This window comes from Salmo trutta, unplaced genomic scaffold (genome assembly GCF_901001165.1).
Source record: "Salmo trutta unplaced genomic scaffold, fSalTru1.1, whole genome shotgun sequence".
NCBI lineage: Eukaryota > Metazoa > Chordata > Actinopteri > Salmoniformes > Salmonidae > Salmo > Salmo trutta.
Window position 1 is genome coordinate 1890856 of NW_021823104.1, and position 17563 is coordinate 1908418.

The 17563-nt window shown below is 46.8% G+C and overlaps 1 protein-coding gene across 1 annotated transcript in view; it reads left to right on the top strand.

The window, feature by feature from the left end:
* The window catches only part of LOC115188875 (DNA topoisomerase 3-alpha-like), a gene marked incomplete at its 3' end in the record, with an annotated part of 55632 nt that overhangs the window by 24958 nt on the left and 13111 nt on the right, over positions 1–17563 (top strand). Inside the window, exons 12-16 of the mRNA XM_029747700.1 lie at positions 476–661; positions 1637–1766; positions 1965–2078; positions 9880–10045; positions 10346–10492. Coding sequence (XP_029603560.1) covers positions 476–661; positions 1637–1766; positions 1965–2078; positions 9880–10045; positions 10346–10492 — 743 coding nt within the window. The remainder of the gene's footprint in view (positions 1–475; positions 662–1636; positions 1767–1964; positions 2079–9879; positions 10046–10345; positions 10493–17563) is intronic.

Sequence of the window (17563 nt, forward strand, 5' to 3'; positions counted from 1 at the left end):
TCCTGGCTAGATCTGTTAGTGTTACTGAGTGGACTATCCTGGCTAGATCGGTTTGTGTTACTGAGTGGACTATCCTGGCTAGATCGTTTAGATCTGTTAAACGGTGGTTAGTGTTACTGAGTGTACTATCCTGGCTAGATCTGTAAAACAGTGGTTAGTGTTACTGAGTGTACTATCCTGGCTAGATCTGTAAAACAGTGGTTAGTGTTACTGAGTGTACTATCCTGGCTAGATCTGTAAAACAGTGGTAAGTGTTACTGAGTTGACTATCCTGGCTAGATCGGTTTGTGTTACTGAGTGGACTATCCTGGCTAGATCGGTTAGTGTTCTGAGTGGACTATCCTGGCTAGATCGGTTAGTGTTACTGAGTGGACTATCCTGACTAGATCGGTTAGTGTTACTGAGTGTACTATCCTGGCTAGATCTTTAAAACGGTGGTATGTGGCTAGATCTGAAATGTGTTTTCTGTGTCCAGGGCAACGAGCAGCGTGTGTATGAGTTCATCGTGCGTCACTTCCTGGCGTGCGTATCCCTTGATGCTGTGGGGCAGGAAACGGTGGTTGAGGTGGAAATCGCTCACGAGAGGTTTTCCGCTAACGGCCTCATGATCATCAGGAGGAACTACCTGGACGTGTACCCCTACGACCGCTGGAGCACTAAGGTGAGGGGTCATTTACCACGAGGGTCCCCGTTGTGAACCCCTGGGGGACTCTTTATCATGTTGAATATATGAGGGTCCCCTGGGGGTCTCTTTATCATGTTGAATATATGAGGGTCCCATTGTGAACCCCTGGGGGACTCTTTATCATGTTGAATATATGAGGGTCCCGTTGTGAACCCCTGGGGGTCTCTTTATCATGTTGAATATATGAGGGTCCCGTTGTGAACCCCTGGGGGTCTCTTTATCATGTTGAATAATATGAGGGTCCACTGGGGGTCTCTTTATCATGTTGAATATATGAGGGGCCCGTTGTGAACCACTGGGGGACTCTTTATCATGTTGAATAAATGAGGGTCCCGTTGTGAACCCCTGGGGGACTCTTTATCATGTTGAATAATATGAGGGTCCCGTTGTGAACCCCTGGGGGACTCCACATCATGTTGAATATATGAGGGTCCCGTTGTGAACCCCTGGGGGACTCTTTATCATGTTGAATATATGAGGGTCCACTGGGGGACTCTTTATCATGTTGAATATATGAGGGTCCCATTGTGAACCCCTGGGGGACTCTTTATCAGGTTGAATATATGAGGGTCCCGTTGTGAACCCCTGGGGGACTCTTTATCATGTTGAATATATGAGGGTCCCGTTGTGAACCCCTGGGGGTCTCTTTATCATGTTGAATATATGAGGGTCTCGTTGTGAACCCCTGGGGGACTCTTTTTCATGTTGAATAATATGAGGGTCTCGTTATGAACCCCTGAGGGTCTCTTTATCATGTTGAATATATGAGGGTCCACTGGGGGACTCTTTTTCATGTTGAATAATATGAGGGTCCTATTGTGAACCCCTGGGGGACTCTTTATCATGTTGAATAATATGAGGGTCCCATTGTGAACCCCTGGGGGACTCCACATAATGTGTGTTTGTTAATCTGATTGTGTGTGTGTGTGTGTGTGTGTGTGTGTGTTGCAGGTGATCCCAGTGTATGAACAGGGTAGCCAGTTCCAGCCGTCAGCCATAGAGATGTTGGATGGCCAGACCTCCCCTCCTCAACTCCTCACAGAGGCAGACCTCATATCACTGATGGAGAAACACGGCATCGGTATACACACACACACACACACACACACACACACACACACACACACACACACACACACACAGTTGACTATAAGGGGAACTGCTAGTGGTTAACTGCAGTGTGTTGTGGGTAACTGCAGTGTGTTGTGGGTAACTGCAGTGTGTAGTGGGTTGTGGGTAACTGCAGTGTGTTGTGGGTAACTGCAGTGTGTTTTAACAGGTACGGATGCTACGCACGCAGATCACATTGAGACCATAAAGAGCCGTATGTACGTGGGACTAACAGCTGATCAGAGGTTTCTACCAGGAGAACTGGGGATGGGACTGGTGGAGGGTAGGTACTGGGGGACTGGTGGAGGGTAGGTACGGGGGGATGGGACTGGTGGAGGGTAGGTACTGGAGGACTGGTGGAGGGTAGGTACTGGGGGACTGGTGGAGGGTAGGTACTGGGGGACTGGTGGAGGGTAGGTACTGGGGGGAAGGGGGGTGGAGGGTAGGTACTGGGGGGAAGGGGGGTGGAGGGTAGGTACTGGGGGAGGGACTGGTGGAGGGTAGGTACTGGGGGAGGGACTGGTGGAGGGTAGGTACTGGGGGACTGGTGGAGGGTAGGTACTGGGGGATGGGACTGGTGGAGGGTAAGTACTGGGGGGACTGGTGGAGGGTAAGTACTGGGGGGAAGGGGGGTGGGTACGTACGGGGGGAAAGGGACTGGTGGAGGGTAGGTACTGGGGGAGGGACTGGTGGAGGGTAGGTACTGGGGGACTGGTGGAGGGTAGGTACTGGGGGATGGGACTGGTGGAGGGTAGGTACTGGGGGACTGGTGGAGGGTAGGTACAGGGGGAAAGGGACTGGTGGAGGGTAAGTACTGGGGGACTGGTGGAGGGTAGGTACTGGGGGACTGGTGGAGGGTAGGTACTGGGGTACTGGTGGAGGGTAGGTACTGGGGGAGGGACTGGTGGAGGGTAGGTACTGGGGGAGGGACTGGTGGAGGGTAAGTACTGGGGGGAAGGGGGGTGGGTACGTACAGGGGGAAAGGGACTGGTGGAGGGTAGGTACTGGGGGACTGGTGGAGGGTAGGTACTGGGGGACTGGTGGAGGGTAGGTACTGGGGTACTGGTGGAGGGTAGGTACTGGGGGAGGGACTGGTGGAGGGTAGGTACTGGGGGAGGGACTGGTGGAGGGTAAGTACTGGGGGGAAGGGGGGTGGGTACGTACGGGGGGAAAGGGACTGGTGGAGGGTAAGTACTGGGGGAGGGACTGGTGGAGGGTAGGTACTGGGGGAGGGACTGGTGGAGGGTAGGTACTGGGGGACTGGTGGAGGGTAAGTACTGGGGGAGGGACTGGTGGAGGGTAGGTACTGGGGGAAGGGACTGGTGGAGGGTAGGTACGGGGGGAAGGGACTGGTGGAGGGTAGGTACTGGGGGACTGGTGGAGGGTAAGTACTGGGGGAGGGACTGGTGGAGGGTAGGTACTGGGGGAAGGGACTGGTGGAGGGTAAGTACTGGGGGAGGGACTGGTGGAGGGTAGGTACTGGGGGAAGGGACTGGTGGAGGGTAGGTACTGGGGGAGGGACTGGTGGAGGGTAGGTACGGGGGGAAGGGACTGGTGGAGGGTAGGTACTGGGGGACTGGTGGAGGGTAGGTACTGGGGGGAAGGGGGGTGGGTACGTACTGGGGGGAAGGGGGGTGGGTACGTACGGGGGGAAAGGGACTGGTGGAGGGTAGGTACTGGGGGGAAGGGACTGGTGGAGGGTACGTACGGGGGGAAGGGACTGGTGGAGGGTAGGTACTGGGGGACTGGTGGAGGGTAAGTACTGGGGGGACTGGTGGAGGGTAAGTACTGGGGGGAAGGGGGGTGGGTACGTACGGGGGAGGGACTGGTGGAGGGTACGTACGGGGGGAAGGGACTGGTGGAGGGTACGTACGGGGGGAAGGGACTGGTGGAGGGTACGTACGGGGGGAAGGGACTGGTGGAGGGTACGTACGGGGGGAAGGGACTGGTGGAGGGTACGTACGGGGGGAAGGGACTGGTGGAGGGTACGTACGGGGGGGAGGGACTGGTGGAGGGTACGTACGGGGGGGAGGGACTGGTGGAGGGTACGTACGGGGGGAAGGGACTGGTGGAGGGTAGGTACGGGGGGAAGGGACTGGTGGAGGGTACGTACGGGGGGGGAGGGACTGGTGGAGGGTACGTACGGGGGGAAGGGACATTTTGGTATTAAAATGTATTTGATTGTCATTTTTTGTCAACAAGCTACACACAATTCTCTGTAATGTCAATGTAGAAGAAAAATTCTAGACATTTGTAAAAAAAAAAAAATTAATAACTTTTAGGCTAATATATCTTGATGAGATGGTTATTCAACCCCCGAGTCAATACATTTATAATCACCTTTGGCAGCGATTACAGCTGTGAGTCTTTCTGGGTGACTACCTGAAATATAAACCCTTGGTGTTATGACTACCTGAAATATAAACCCTAAATGACTCCCTACTGTAGTGGCTCTGGATCAGAGAGTCTGCTAAATGACTCCCTACTGTAGTGCCTCTGGATCAGAGAGTCTGCTAAATGACTCCCTACTGTAGTGCCTCTGGATCAGAGAGTCTGCTAAATGACTCACTACTGTAGTGCCTCTGGATCAGAGAGTCTGCTAAATGACTCACTACTGTAGTGGCTCTGGATCAGAGAGTCTGTTAAATGACTCACTACTGTAGTGGCTCTGGATCAGAGAGTCTGCTAAATGACTCCCTACTGCTAAATGACTCACTACTGTAGTGTATCAGAGAGTCTGTTAAATGACTCACTACTGTAGTGTATCAGAGAGTCTGTTAAATTACTCACTACTGTAGTGGCTCTGGATCAGAGAGTCTGTTAAATGACTCCCTACTGCTAAATGACTCACTACTGTAGTGTATCAGAGAGTCTGTTAAATGTCTCACTACTGTAGTGTATCAGAGAGTCTGCTAAATGACTCCCTACTGCTAAATGACTCACTACTGTAGTGGCTCTGGATCAGAGAGTCTGCTAAATGACTCACTACTGTAGTGTATCAGAGAGTCTGCTAAATGACTCCCTACTGCTAAATGACTCACTACTGCTAAATGACTCACTACTGTAGTGTCTCTGGATCAGAGAGTCTGCTAAATGACTCACTACTGTAGTGGCTCTGGATCAGAGAGTCTGCTAAATGACTCACTACTGTAAGTGGTTCTGGATCAGAGAGTCTGCTAAATGACTCCCTACTGTAGTGGCTCTGGATCAGAGAGTCTACTAAATGACTCCCTACTGCTAAATGACTCACTACTGTAAGTGGCTCTGGATCAGAGAGTCTGCTAAATGACTCCCTACTGTTAAATGACTCACTACTGTAAGTGGCTCTGGATCAGAGAGTCTACTAAATGACTCCCTACTGCTAAATGACTCCCTACTGCTAAATGACTCCCTACTGCTAAATGACTCCCTACTGCTAAATGACTCCCTACTGCTAAATGACTTACTACTATAGTGGCTCTGGATCAGAGAGTCTGCTAAATGACTCCCTACTGTTAAATGACTCACTACTGTAAGTGGCTCTGGATCAGAGAGTCTACTAAATGACTCCCTACTGCTAAATGACTCCCTACTGCTAAATGACTCCCTACTGCTAAATGACTTACTACTATAGTGGCTCTGGATCAGAGAGTCTGCTAAATGACTCCCTACTGCTAAATGACTTACTACTGTAAGTGGCTCTGGATCAGATAGTCTGCTAAATGACTCCCTACTGTTAAATGACTCACTACTGTAAGTGGCTCTGGATCAGAGAGTCTGCTAAATGACTCCTTACTGTAGTGGCTCTGGATCAGAGAGTCTACTAAATGACTCCCTACTGCTAAATGACTCACTACTGTAATGGCTCTGGATCAGAGAGTCTACTAAATGACTCCCTACTGCTAAATGACTCCCTACTGCTAAATGACTCCCTACTGCTAAATGACTCACTACTGTAGTGTCTCTGGATCAGAGAGTCTGCTAAATGACTCACTACTGTAGTGGCTCTGGATCAGAGAGTCTGCTAAATGACTCCCTACTGTAGTGGCTCTGGATCAGAGAGTCTGCTAAATGACTCACTACTGTAGTGGCTCTGGATCAGAGAGTCTGCTAAATGACTCCCTACTGCTAAATGACTTACTACTGTAAGTGGCTCTGGATCAGAGAGTCTGCTAAATGACTCCCTACTGTTAAATGACTCACTACTGTAAGTGGCTCTGGATCAGAGAGTCTACTAAATGACTCCCTACTGCTAAATGACTCCCTACTGTAGTGTCTCTGGATCAGAGAGTCTGCTAAATGACTCCCTACTGTAGTGGTTCTGGATCAGAGAGTCTGCTAAATGACTCCCTACTGTAGTGTCTCTGGATCAGAGAGTCTGTTAAATGACTCACTACTGTAGTGGCTCTGGATCAGAGAGTCTGTTAAATGACTCCCTACTGCTAAATGACTCACTACTGTAGTGTATCAGAGAGTCTGTTAAATGACTCACTACTGTAGTGTATCAGAGAGTCTGTTAAATTACTCACTACTGTAGTGGCTCTGGATCAGAGAGTCTGTTAAATGACTCCCTACTGCTAAATGACTCACTACTGTAGTGTATCAGAGAGTCTGCTAAATGACTCCCTACTGCTAAATGACTCACTACTGTAGTGGCTCTGGATCAGAGAGTCTGCTAAATGACTCACTACTGTAGTGTATCAGAGAGTCTGCTAAATGACTCCCTACTGCTAAATGACTCACTACTGCTAAATGACTCACTACTGTAGTGTCTCTGGATCAGAGAGTCTGCTAAATGACTCACTACTGTAGTGGCTCTGGATCAGAGAGTCTGCTAAATGACTCACTACTGTAAGTGGTTCTGGATCAGAGAGTCTGCTAAATGACTCCCTACTGTAGTGGCTCTGGATCAGAGAGTCTACTAAATGACTCCCTACTGCTAAATGACTCACTACTGTAAGTGGCTCTGGATCAGAGAGTCTGCTAAATGACTCCCTACTGTTAAATGACTCACTACTGTAAGTGGCTCTGGATCAGAGAGTCTACTAAATGACTCCCTACTGCTAAATGACTCCCTACTGCTAAATGACTCCCTACTGCTAAATGACTCCCTACTGCTAAATGACTCCCTACTGCTAAATGACTCCCTACTGCTAAATGACTTACTACTATAGTGGCTCTGGATCAGAGAGTCTGCTAAATGACTCCCTACTGTTAAATGACTCACTACTGTAAGTGGCTCTGGATCAGAGAGTCTACTAAATGACTCCCTACTGCTAAATGACTCCCTACTGCTAAATGACTCCCTACTGCTAAATGACTTACTACTATAGTGGCTCTGGATCAGAGAGTCTGCTAAATGACTCCCTACTGCTAAATGACTTACTACTGTAAGTGGCTCTGGATCAGATAGTCTGCTAAATGACTCCCTACTGTTAAATGACTCACTACTGTAAGTGGCTCTGGATCAGAGAGTCTGCTAAATGACTCCTTACTGTAGTGGCTCTGGATCAGAGAGTCTACTAAATGACTCCCTACTGCTAAATGACTCACTACTGTAATGGCTCTGGATCAGAGAGTCTACTAAATGACTCCCTACTGCTAAATGACTCCCTACTGCTAAATGACTCCCTACTGCTAAATGACTCACTACTGTAGTGTCTCTGGATCAGAGAGTCTGCTAAATGACTCACTACTGTAGTGGCTCTGGATCAGAGAGTCTGCTAAATGACTCCCTACTGTAGTGGCTCTGGATCAGAGAGTCTGCTAAATGACTCACTACTGTAGTGGCTCTGGATCAGAGAGTCTGCTAAATGACTCCCTACTGCTAAATGACTTACTACTGTAAGTGGCTCTGGATCAGAGAGTCTGCTAAATGACTCCCTACTGTTAAATGACTCACTACTGTAAGTGGCTCTGGATCAGAGAGTCTACTAAATGACTCCCTACTGCTAAATGACTCCCTACTGTAGTGTCTCTGGATCAGAGAGTCTGCTAAATGACTCCCTACTGTAGTGGTTCTGGATCAGAGAGTCTACTAAATGACTCACTACTGCTAAATGACTCCCTACTGTAGTGTCTCTGGATCAGAGAGTCTGCTAAATGACTCCCTACTGTAGTGGCTCTGGATCAGAGAGTCTGCTAAATGACTCCCTACTGCTAAATGACTCACTACTGTAAGTGGCTCTGGATCAGAGAGTCTGCTAAATGACTCCCTACTGTTAAATGACTCACTACTGTAAGTGGCTCTGGATCAGAGTCTCCTAAATGACTCCCTACTGTAGTGGCTCTGGATCAGAGAGTCTACTAAATGACTCCCTACTGCTAAATGACTCACTACTGTAGTGGCTCTGGATCAGAGAGTCTACTAAGTGACTCCCTACTGCTAAATGACTCCCTACTGCTAAATGACTCCCTACTGCTAAATGACTCCCTACTGCTAAATGACTCACTACTATAGTGGCTCTAGATCAGAGAGTCTGCTAAATGACTCCCTACTGTTAAATGACTCACTACTGTAAGTGGCTCTGGATCAGAGAGTCTGCTAAATGACTCCTTACTGTAGTGGCTCTGGATCAGAGAGTCTACTAAATGACTCCCTACTGCTAAATGACTCACTACTGTAATGGCTCTGGATCAGAGAGTCTACTAAATGACTCCCTACTGCTAAATGACTCCCTACTGCTAAATGACTCACTACTGTAGTGTCTCTGGATCAGAGAGTCTGCTAAATGACTCACTACTGTAGTGGCTCTGGATCAGAGAGTCTGCTAAATGACTCCCTACTGTAGTGGCTCTGGATCAGAGAGTCTGCTAAATGACTCACTACTGTAGTGGCTCTGGATCAGAGAGTCTGCTAAATGACTCCCTACTGCTAAATGACTTACTACTGTAAGTGGCTCTGGATCAGAGAGTCTGCTAAATGACTCCCTACTGTTAAATGACTCACTACTGTAAGTGGCTCTGGATCAGAGAGTCTACTAAATGACTCCCTACTGCTAAATGACTCCCTACTGTAGTGTCTCTGGATCAGAGAGTCTGCTAAATGACTCCCTACTGTAGTGGTTCTGGATCAGATAGTCTACTAAATGACTCACTACTGCTAAATGACTCCCTACTGTAGTGTCTCTGGATCAGAGAGTCTGCTAAATGACTCCCTACTGTAGTGGCTCTGGATCAGAGAGTCTGCTAAATGACTCCCTACTGCTAAATGACTCACTACTGTAAGTGGCTCTGGATCAGAGAGTCTGCTAAATGACTCCCTACTGTTAAATGACTCACTACTGTAAGTGGCTCTGGATCAGAGTCTCCTAAATGACTCCCTACTGTAGTGGCTCTGGATCAGAGAGTCTACTAAATGACTCCCTACTGCTAAATGACTCACTACTGTAGTGGCTCTGGATCAGAGAGTCTACTAAGTGACTCCCTACTGCTAAATGACTCCCTACTGCTAAATGACTCCCTACTGCTAAATGACTCACTACTGTAGTGTCTCTGGATCAGAGAGTCTGCTAAATGACTCACTACTGTAAGTGGCTCTGGATCAGAGAGTCTGCTAAATGACTCCCTACTGTTAAATGACTCACTACTTTAAGTGGCTCTGGATCAGAGTCTCCTAAATGACTCCCTACTGTAGTGGCTCTGGATCAGAGAGTCTACTAATTGACTCCCTACTGCTAAATGACTCACTACTGTAGTGGCTCTGGATCAGAGAGTCTACTAAGTGACTCCCTACTGCTAAATGACTCCCTACTGCTAAATGACTCACTACTGTAGTGTCTCTGGATCAGAGAGTCTGCTAAATGACTCCCTACTGTAGTGGCTCTGGATCAGAGAGTCTGCTAAATGACTCACTACTGCTAAATGACTCCCTACTGTAGTGTCTCTGGATCAGAGAGTCTGCTAAATGACTCACTACTGTAGTGTCTCTGGATCAGAGTCTGCTAAATGACTCCCTACTGTAGTGGCTCTGGATCAGAGAGTCTGCTAAATGACTCCCTAGTGTAGTGGCTCTGGATCAGAGAGTCTGCTAAATGACTCCCTACTGTAGTGGCTCTGGATCAGAGAGTCTGCTAAATGACTCCAATGTGAACGTGTGTCTGTAGGGTATAACTCCATGGGCTATGAGATGTCGAAGCCCGACCTGCGGGCGGAGCTGGAGGCGGACCTGAAGCTGGTATCGGAGGGGAGGAAGGACAAACAGAGCGTGTTGAGACACCACATTCACAAATACAAGACGGTCTTCGTAGAGTCTGTCAAGAAAGCCAAGAGGTGAAACACACACACACACACACACACACACACACACACACACACACACACACACACACACAAATACAGTGTATACACACACACACACAAATACAGTGTATACACACACACACACACACACACACACACACACAAATACAGTGTGTATACACACACAAATAGTGTATACACACACACACAAATACAGTGTATACACACACAAATACAGTGTATATACACACACACACACACAAATACAGTATATACACACACACACACACACACAGCAGTTGTAATGTGTCGTTTCTTGTCGTCTCTCAGGTTGGACGAGGCTCTGTCTAACTATCTGGGCGCTGCCCAGGAGTTCAGCGAATCAGAGCAGCAGGATATGGAGATGCCCCTCCCAGTCAGGAAGTGTCCTCAGTGTGGGCGGGACATGGTGCTGCGGAGGAGGAAGGAGGGGAACGGGTGAGACGGGGGGAGACAGATTAGACGAGGAGACTGGGGGGAGGGATGAGACGGGGACTGGGGGAGACGGGGGGAGACAGATTAGACGAGGAGACTGGGGGGAGGGATGAGACGGGGACTGGGGGAGACGGGGGGAGACAGATTAGACGAGGAGACTGGGGGGAGGGATGAGACGGGGACTGGGGGAGACGGGGGAAGACAGATTAGACGAGGAGACTGGGGGGAAGGATGAGACGGGGACTGGGGGAGACGGGGGAAGACAGATTAGACGAGGAGACTGGGGGAGACTGGGGGAGGGATGAGACGGGGACTGGGGGAGACTGGGGGGAGGGATGAGACGGGGACTGGGGGAGACTGGGGGGAGGGATGAGACGGGGACTGGGGGAGACTGGGGGGAGGGATGAGACGGGGACTGGGGGAGACTGGGGGAGGGATGAGACGGGGACTGGGGGAGACTGGGGGAGGGATGAGACGGGGACTGGGGGAGACTGGGGGAGGGATGAAACGGGGACTGGGGGAGACTGGGGGAGGGATGAGACGGGGACTGGGGGAGACTGGGGGGAGGGATGAGACGGAGACTGGGGGAGACTGGGGGGAGGGATGAGACGGGGGAGACTGGGGAACGGGTGAGACGGGGGAGGGATGAAATGGGGGAGGGATGAGACTGGACGGGAGAGACAAACTTTTTGAAGGAAGGTTAGTTCTGTTGTTGTGAAGGAAGGTTGGTTCTGTTGTTGTGAAGGAAGGAAGGTTGGTTCTGTTGTTGTGAAGGAAGGAAGGTTAGTTCTGTTGTTGTGAAGGAAGGAAGGAAGGTTAGTTCTATTGTTGTGAAGGAAGGTTAGTTCTGTTGTTGTGAAGGAAGGTTAGTTCTGTTGTTGTGAAGGAAGGTTAGTTCTGTTGTTGTGAAGGAAGGTTAGTTCTGTTGTGAAAGAAGGTTAGTTCTGTTGTTGTGAAGGAAGGTTAGTTCTGTTGTTGTGAAGGAAGGTTGGTTCTGTTGTTGTGAAGGAAGGTTGGTTCTGTTGTTGTGAAGGAAGGTTTGTTCTGTTGTTGTGAAGGAAGGTTAGTTCTGTTGTTGTGAAGGAAGGTTAGTTCTGTTGTTGTGAAGGAAGGTTAGTTCTGTTGTTGTGAAGGAAGGTTAGTTCTGTTGTTGTGAAGGAAGGTTAGTTCTGTTGTTGTGAAGGAAGGTTAGTTCTGTTGTTGTGAAGGAAGGTTAGTTATGTTGTTGTGAAGGAAAGTTAGTTCTGTTGTTGTGAAGGAAGGAAGGTTAGTTCTGTTGTTGTGAAGGAAGGAAGGTTAGTTCTGTTGTTGTGAAGGAAGGAAGGTTAGTTCTGTTGTTGTGAAGGAAGGAAGGAAGGTTAGTTCTGTTGTTGTGAAGGAAGGAAGGAAGGTTAGTTCTGTTGTTGTGAAGGAAGGAAGGAAGATTAGTTCTGTTGTTGTGAAGGAAGGAAGGAAGATTAGTTCTGTTGTTGTGAAGGAAGGAAGGAAGATTAGTTCTGTTGTTGTGAAGGAAGGAAGGAAGGTTAGTTCTGTTGTTGTGAAGGAAGGTTAGTTCTGTTGTTGTGAAGGAAGGTTAGTTCTGTTGTTGTGAAGGAAGGTTAGTTCTGTTGTTGTGAAGGAAGGAAGGAAGGTTAGTTCTGTTGTTGTGAAGGAAGGAAGGAAGGTTAGTTCTGTTGTTGTGAAGGAAGGTTAGTTCTGTTGTTGTGAAGGAAGGTTAGTTCTGTTGTTGTGAAGGAAGGTTAGTTCTGTTGTTGTGAAGGAAGGTTAGTTCTGTTGTTGTGAAGGAAGGAAGGACGGTTGGTTCTGTTGTTGTGAAGGAAGGTTGGTTCTGTTGTTGTGAAGGAAGGTTGGTTCTGTTGTTGTGAAGGAAGGTTGGTTCTGTTGTTGTGAAGGAAGGTTGGTTCTGTTGTTGTGAAGGAAGGTTGGTTCTGTTGTTGTGAAGGAAGGTTAGTTCTGTTGTGAAGGAAGGAAGGTTAGTTCTGTTGTTGTGAAGGAAGGAAGGAAGGTTAGTTCTATTGTTGTGAAGGAAGGTTAGTTCTGTTGTTGTGAAGGAAGGAAGTTTAGTTCTGTTGTTGTGAAGGAAGGAAGGAAGGTTAGTTCTATTGTTGTGAAGGAAGGTTAGTTCTGTTGTTGTGAAGGAAGGTTAGTTCTGTTGTTGTGAAGGAAGGTTAGTTCTGTTGTTGTGAAGGAAGGTTAGTTCTGTTGTGAAAGAAGGTTAGTTCTGTTGTTGTGAAGGAAGGTTAGTTCTGTTGTTGTGAAGGAAGGTTGGTTCTGTTGTTGTGAAGGAAGGTTGGTTCTGTTGTTGTGAAGGAAGGTTTGTTCTGTTGTTGTGAAGGAAGGTTAGTTCTGTTGTTGTGAAGGAAGGTTAGTTCTGTTGTGTGAAGGCAGGTTAGTTCTGTTGTGTGAAGGAAGTTAGTTCTGTTGGTTGAAGGAAGGTTAGTTCTGTTGTGAAGGAAGGTAGTTCTGTTGTTGTGAAGGAAGGTTAGTTCTGTTGTTGTGAAGGAAAGTTAGTTCTGTTGTTGTGAAGGAAGGAAGGTTAGTTCTGGTGTTGTGAAGAAGGAAGGTTAGTTCTGTTGTTGTGAAGGAAGGAAGGTTAGTTCTGTTGTTGTGAAGGAAGGAAGGTTAGTTCTGTTGTTTGTGAAGGAAGGAGGTTAGTTCTGTTGTTGTGAAGGAAGGAAGGAAGGTTAGTTCTGTTGTTGTGAAGGAAGGAAGGAAGGTTAGTTCTGTTGTTGTGAAGGAAGGAAGGAAGGTTAGTTCTGTTGTTGTGAAGGAAGGTTAGTTCTGTTGTGAAGGAAGGAAGGTTAGTTCTGTTGTTGTGAAGGAAGGTTTAGTTCTGTTGTTGTGAAGGAAGGTTAGTTCTGTTGTTGTGAAGGAAGGTTAGTTCTGTTGTTGTGAAGGAAGGTTAGTTCTGTTGTTGTGAAGGAAGGTTAGTTCTGTTGTTGTGAAGGAAGGAAGGTTCTGTTGTTGTGAAGGAAGGTTGGTTCTGTTGTTGTGAAGGAAGGTTGGTTCTGTTGTTGTGAAGGAAGGTTGGTTCTGTTGTTGTGAAGGAAGGTTGGTTCTGTTGTTGTGAAGGAAGGTTAGTTCTGTTGTGAAGGAAGGAAGGTTAGTTCTGTTGTTGTGAAGGAAGGAAGGTTAGTTCTGTTGTTGTGAAGGAAGGAAGGTTAGTTCTGTTGTTGTGAAGGAAGGAAGGTTAGTTCTGTTGTTGTGAAGGAAGGAAGGTTGGTTCTGTTGTTGTGAAGGAAGGAAGGTTCTGTTGTTGTGAAGTAAGGTTAGTTCTGTTGTTGTGAAGGAAGGTTAGTTCTGTTGTTGTGAAGGAAGGAAGGACGGTTTGTTCTGTTGTTGTGAAGGAAGGTTGGTTCTGTTGTTGTGAAGGATGGTTAGTTCTGTTGTTGTGAAGGAAGGAAGGTTAGTTCTGTTGTTGTGAAGGAAGGAAGGTTAGTTCTGTTGTTGTGAAGGAAGGAAGGTTGGTTCTGTTGTTGTGAAGGAAGGTTGGTTCTGTTGTTGTGAAGGAAGGTTGGTTCTGTTGTTGTGAAGGAAGGTTGGTTCTGTTGTTGTGAAGGAAGGTTGGTTCTGTTGTTGTGAAGGAAGGTTAGTTCTGTTGTGAAGGAAGGAAGGTTAGTTCTGTTGTTGTGAAGGAAGGAAGGTTAGTTCTGTTGTTGTGAAGGAAGGAAGGTTAGTTCTGTTGTTGTGAAGGAAGGAAGGACGGTTTGTTCTGTTGTTGTGAAGGAAGGAAGGTTGGTTCTGTTGTTGTGAAGGATGGTTAGTTCTGTTGTTGTGAAGGAAGGAAGGTTAGTTCTGTTGTTGTGAAGGAAGGAAGGTTAGTTCTGTTGTTGTGAAGGAAGGAAGGTTGGTTCTGTTGTTGTGAAGGAAGGAAGTTTAGTTCTGTTGTTGTGAAGTAAGATTCGTTCTGTTGTTGTGAAGGAAGGTTAGTTCTGTTGTTGTGAAGGAAGGAAGGTTAGTTCTGTTGTTGTGAAGGAAGGAAGGTTAGTTCTGTTGTTGTGAAGGAAGGAAGGTTAGTTCTGTTGTTGTGAAGGAAGGAAGGTTGGTTCTGTTGTTGTGAAGGAAGGAAGGACGGTTTGTTCTGTTGTTGTGAAGGATGGTTGGTTCTGTTGTTGTGAAGGAAGGTTGTTTCTGTTGTGAAGGAAGGTTGGTTCTGTTGTTGTGAAGGAAGGTTGGTTCTGTTGTTGTGAAGGAAGGTTGGTTCTGTTGTTGTGAAGGAAGGTTAGTTCTGTTGTTGTGAAGGAAGGTTGGTTCTGTTGTTGTGAAGGAAGGTTGGTTCTGTTGTTGTGAAGGAAGGTTGGCTCTGTTGTTGTGAAGGAAGGTTGGTTCTGTTGTTGTGAAGGAAGGTTGGTTCTGTTGTTGTGAAGGAAGGTTGGTTCTGTTGTTGTGAAGGAAGGTTGGTTCTGTTGTTGTGAAGGAAGGTTGGTTCTGTTGTTGTGAAGGAAGGTTGGTTCTGTTGTTGTGAAGGAAGGTTAGTTCTTTTGTTGTGAAGGAAGGTTGGTTCTGTTGTTGTGAAGGAAGGTTGGTTCTGTTGTTGTGAAGGAAGGTTAGTTCTGTTGTTCTGAAGGAAGGAAGGTTCGTTCTGTTGTGAAGGAAGGTTAGTTTTGTTGTTGTGAAGGAAGGTTAGTTCTGTTGTTGTGAAGGAAGGTTAGTTCTGTTGTTGTGAAGGAAAGTTAGTTCTGTTGTTGTGAAGGAAGGAAGGTTAGTTCTGTTGTTGTGAAGGAAGGAAGGTTAGTTCTGTTGTTGTGAAGGAAGGAAGGTTAGTTCTGTTGTTGTGAAGGAAGGAAGGTTAGTTCTGTTGTTGTGAAGGAAGGGAAGGTTAGTTCTGTTGTTGTGAAGGAAGGAAGGAAGGTTAGTTCTGTTGTTGTGAAGGAAGGAAGGTTAGTTCTGTTGTTGTGAAGGAAGGAAGGAAGGTTAGTTCTGTTGTTGTGAAGGAAGGTTAGTTCTGTTGTTGTGAAGGAAGGGAAGGAAGGTTAGTTCTGTTGTTGTGAAGGAAGGTTAGTTCTGTTGTGTGAAGGAGGTTAGTTCTGTTGTTGTGAAGGAAGGTTAGTTCTGTTGTTGTGAAGGAAGGTTAGTTCTGTTGTTGTGAAGGAAGGTTAGTTCTGTTGTTGTGAAGGAAGGAAGGTTCTGTTGTTGTGAAGGAAGGTTGGTTCTGTTGTTGTGAAGGAAGGTTGGTTCTGTTGTTGTGAAGGAAGGTTGGTTCTGTTGTTGTGAAGGAAGGTTGGTTCTGTTGTTGTGAAGGAAGGTTAGTTCTGTTGTGAAGGAAGGTTAGTTCTGTTGTTGTGAAGGAAGGAAGGTTAGTTCTGTTGTTGTGAAGGAAGGAAGGTTAGTTCTGTTGTTGTGAAGGAAGGAAGGTTAGTTCTGTTGTTGTGAAGGAAGGAAGGTTGGTTCTGTTGTTGTGAAGGAAGGAAGGTTCTGTTGTTGTGAAGTAAGGTTAGTTCTGTTGTTGTGAAGGAAGGTTAGTTCTGTTGTTGTGAAGGAAGGAAGGACGGTTTGTTCTGTTGTTGTGAAGGAAGGTTGGTTCTGTTGTTGTGAAGGATGGTTAGTTCTGTTGTTGTGAAGGAAGGAAGGTTAGTTCTGTTGTTGTGAAGGAAGGAAGGTTAGTTCTGTTGTTGTGAAGGAAGGAAGGTTGGTTCTGTTGTTGTGAAGGAAGGTTGGTTCTGTTGTTGTGAAGGAAGGTTGGTTCTGTTGTTGTGAAGGAAGGTTGGTTCTGTTGTTGTGAAGGAAGGTTGGTTCTGTTGTTGTGAAGGAAGGTTAGTTCTGTTGTGAAGGAAGGAAGGTTAGTTCTGTTGTTGTGAAGGAAGGAAGGTTAGTTCTGTTGTTGTGAAGGAAGGAAGGTTAGTTCTGTTGTTGTGAAGGAAGGTTGTTTCTGTTGTTGTGAAGGAAGGAAGGTTGGTTCTGTTGTTGTGAAGGATGGTTAGTTCTGTTGTTGTGAAGGAAGGAAGGTTAGTTCTGTTGTTGTGAAGGAAGGAAGGTTAGTTCTGTTGTTGTGAAGGAAGGAAGGTTGGTTCTGTTGTTGTGAAGGAAGGAAGGTTAGTTCTGTTGTTGTGAAGTAAGATTCGTTCTGTTGTTGTGAAGGAAGGTTAGTTCTGTTGTTGTGAAGGAAGGAAGGTTAGTTCTGTTGTTGTGAAGGAAGGAAGGTTAGTTCTGTTGTTGTGAAGGAAGGAAGGTTAGTTCTGTTGTTGTGAAGGAAGGAAGGTTGGTTCTGTTGTTGTGAAGGAAGGAAGGACGGTTTGTTCTGTTGTTGTGAAGGATGGTTGGTTCTGTTGTTGTGAAGGAAGGTTGTTTCTGTTGTGAAGGAAGGTTGGTTCTGTTGTTGTGAAGGAAGGTTGGTTCTGTTGTTGTGAAGGAAGGTTGGTTCTGTTGTTGTGAAGGAAGGTTAGTTCTGTTGTTGTGAAGGAAGGTTGGTTCTGTTGTTGTGAAGGAAGGTTGGTTCTGTTGTTGTGAAGGAAGGTTGGTTCTGTTGTTGTGAAGGAAGGTTGGTTCTGTTGTTGTGAAGGAAGGTTGGTTCTGTTGTTGTGAAGGAAGGTTGGTTCTGTTGTTGTGAAGGAAGGTTGGTTCTGTTGTTGTGAAGGAAGGTTGGTTCTGTTGTTGTGAAGGAAGGTTGGTTCTGTTGTTGTGAAGGAAGGTTAGTTCTTTTGTTGTGAAGGAAGGTTGGTTCTGTTGTTGTGAAGGAAGGTTGGTTCTGTTGTTGTGAAGGAAGGTTAGTTCTGTTGTTCTGAAGGAAGGAAGGTTCGTTCTGTTGTGAAGGAAGGTTAGTTTTGTTGTTGTGAAGGAAGGTTAGCTCTGTTGTTGTGAAGGAAGTTTAGTTCTGTTGTTGTGAAGGAAGGTTATTTCTGTTGTTTTGAAGGAAGGTTAGTTCTGTTGTTGTGAAGGAAGGTTAGTTCTGTTGTTGTGAAGGAAGGAAGGTTAGTTCTGTTGTTGTGAAGGAAGGAAGGTTGGTTCTGTTGTTGTGAAGGAAGGAAGGTTAGTTCTGTTGTTGTGAAGGAAGGAAGGTTAGTTCTGTTGTTGTGAAGGAAGGAAGGAAGGTTAGTTCTGTTGTTGTGAAGGAAGGAAGGTTAGTTCTGTTGTTGT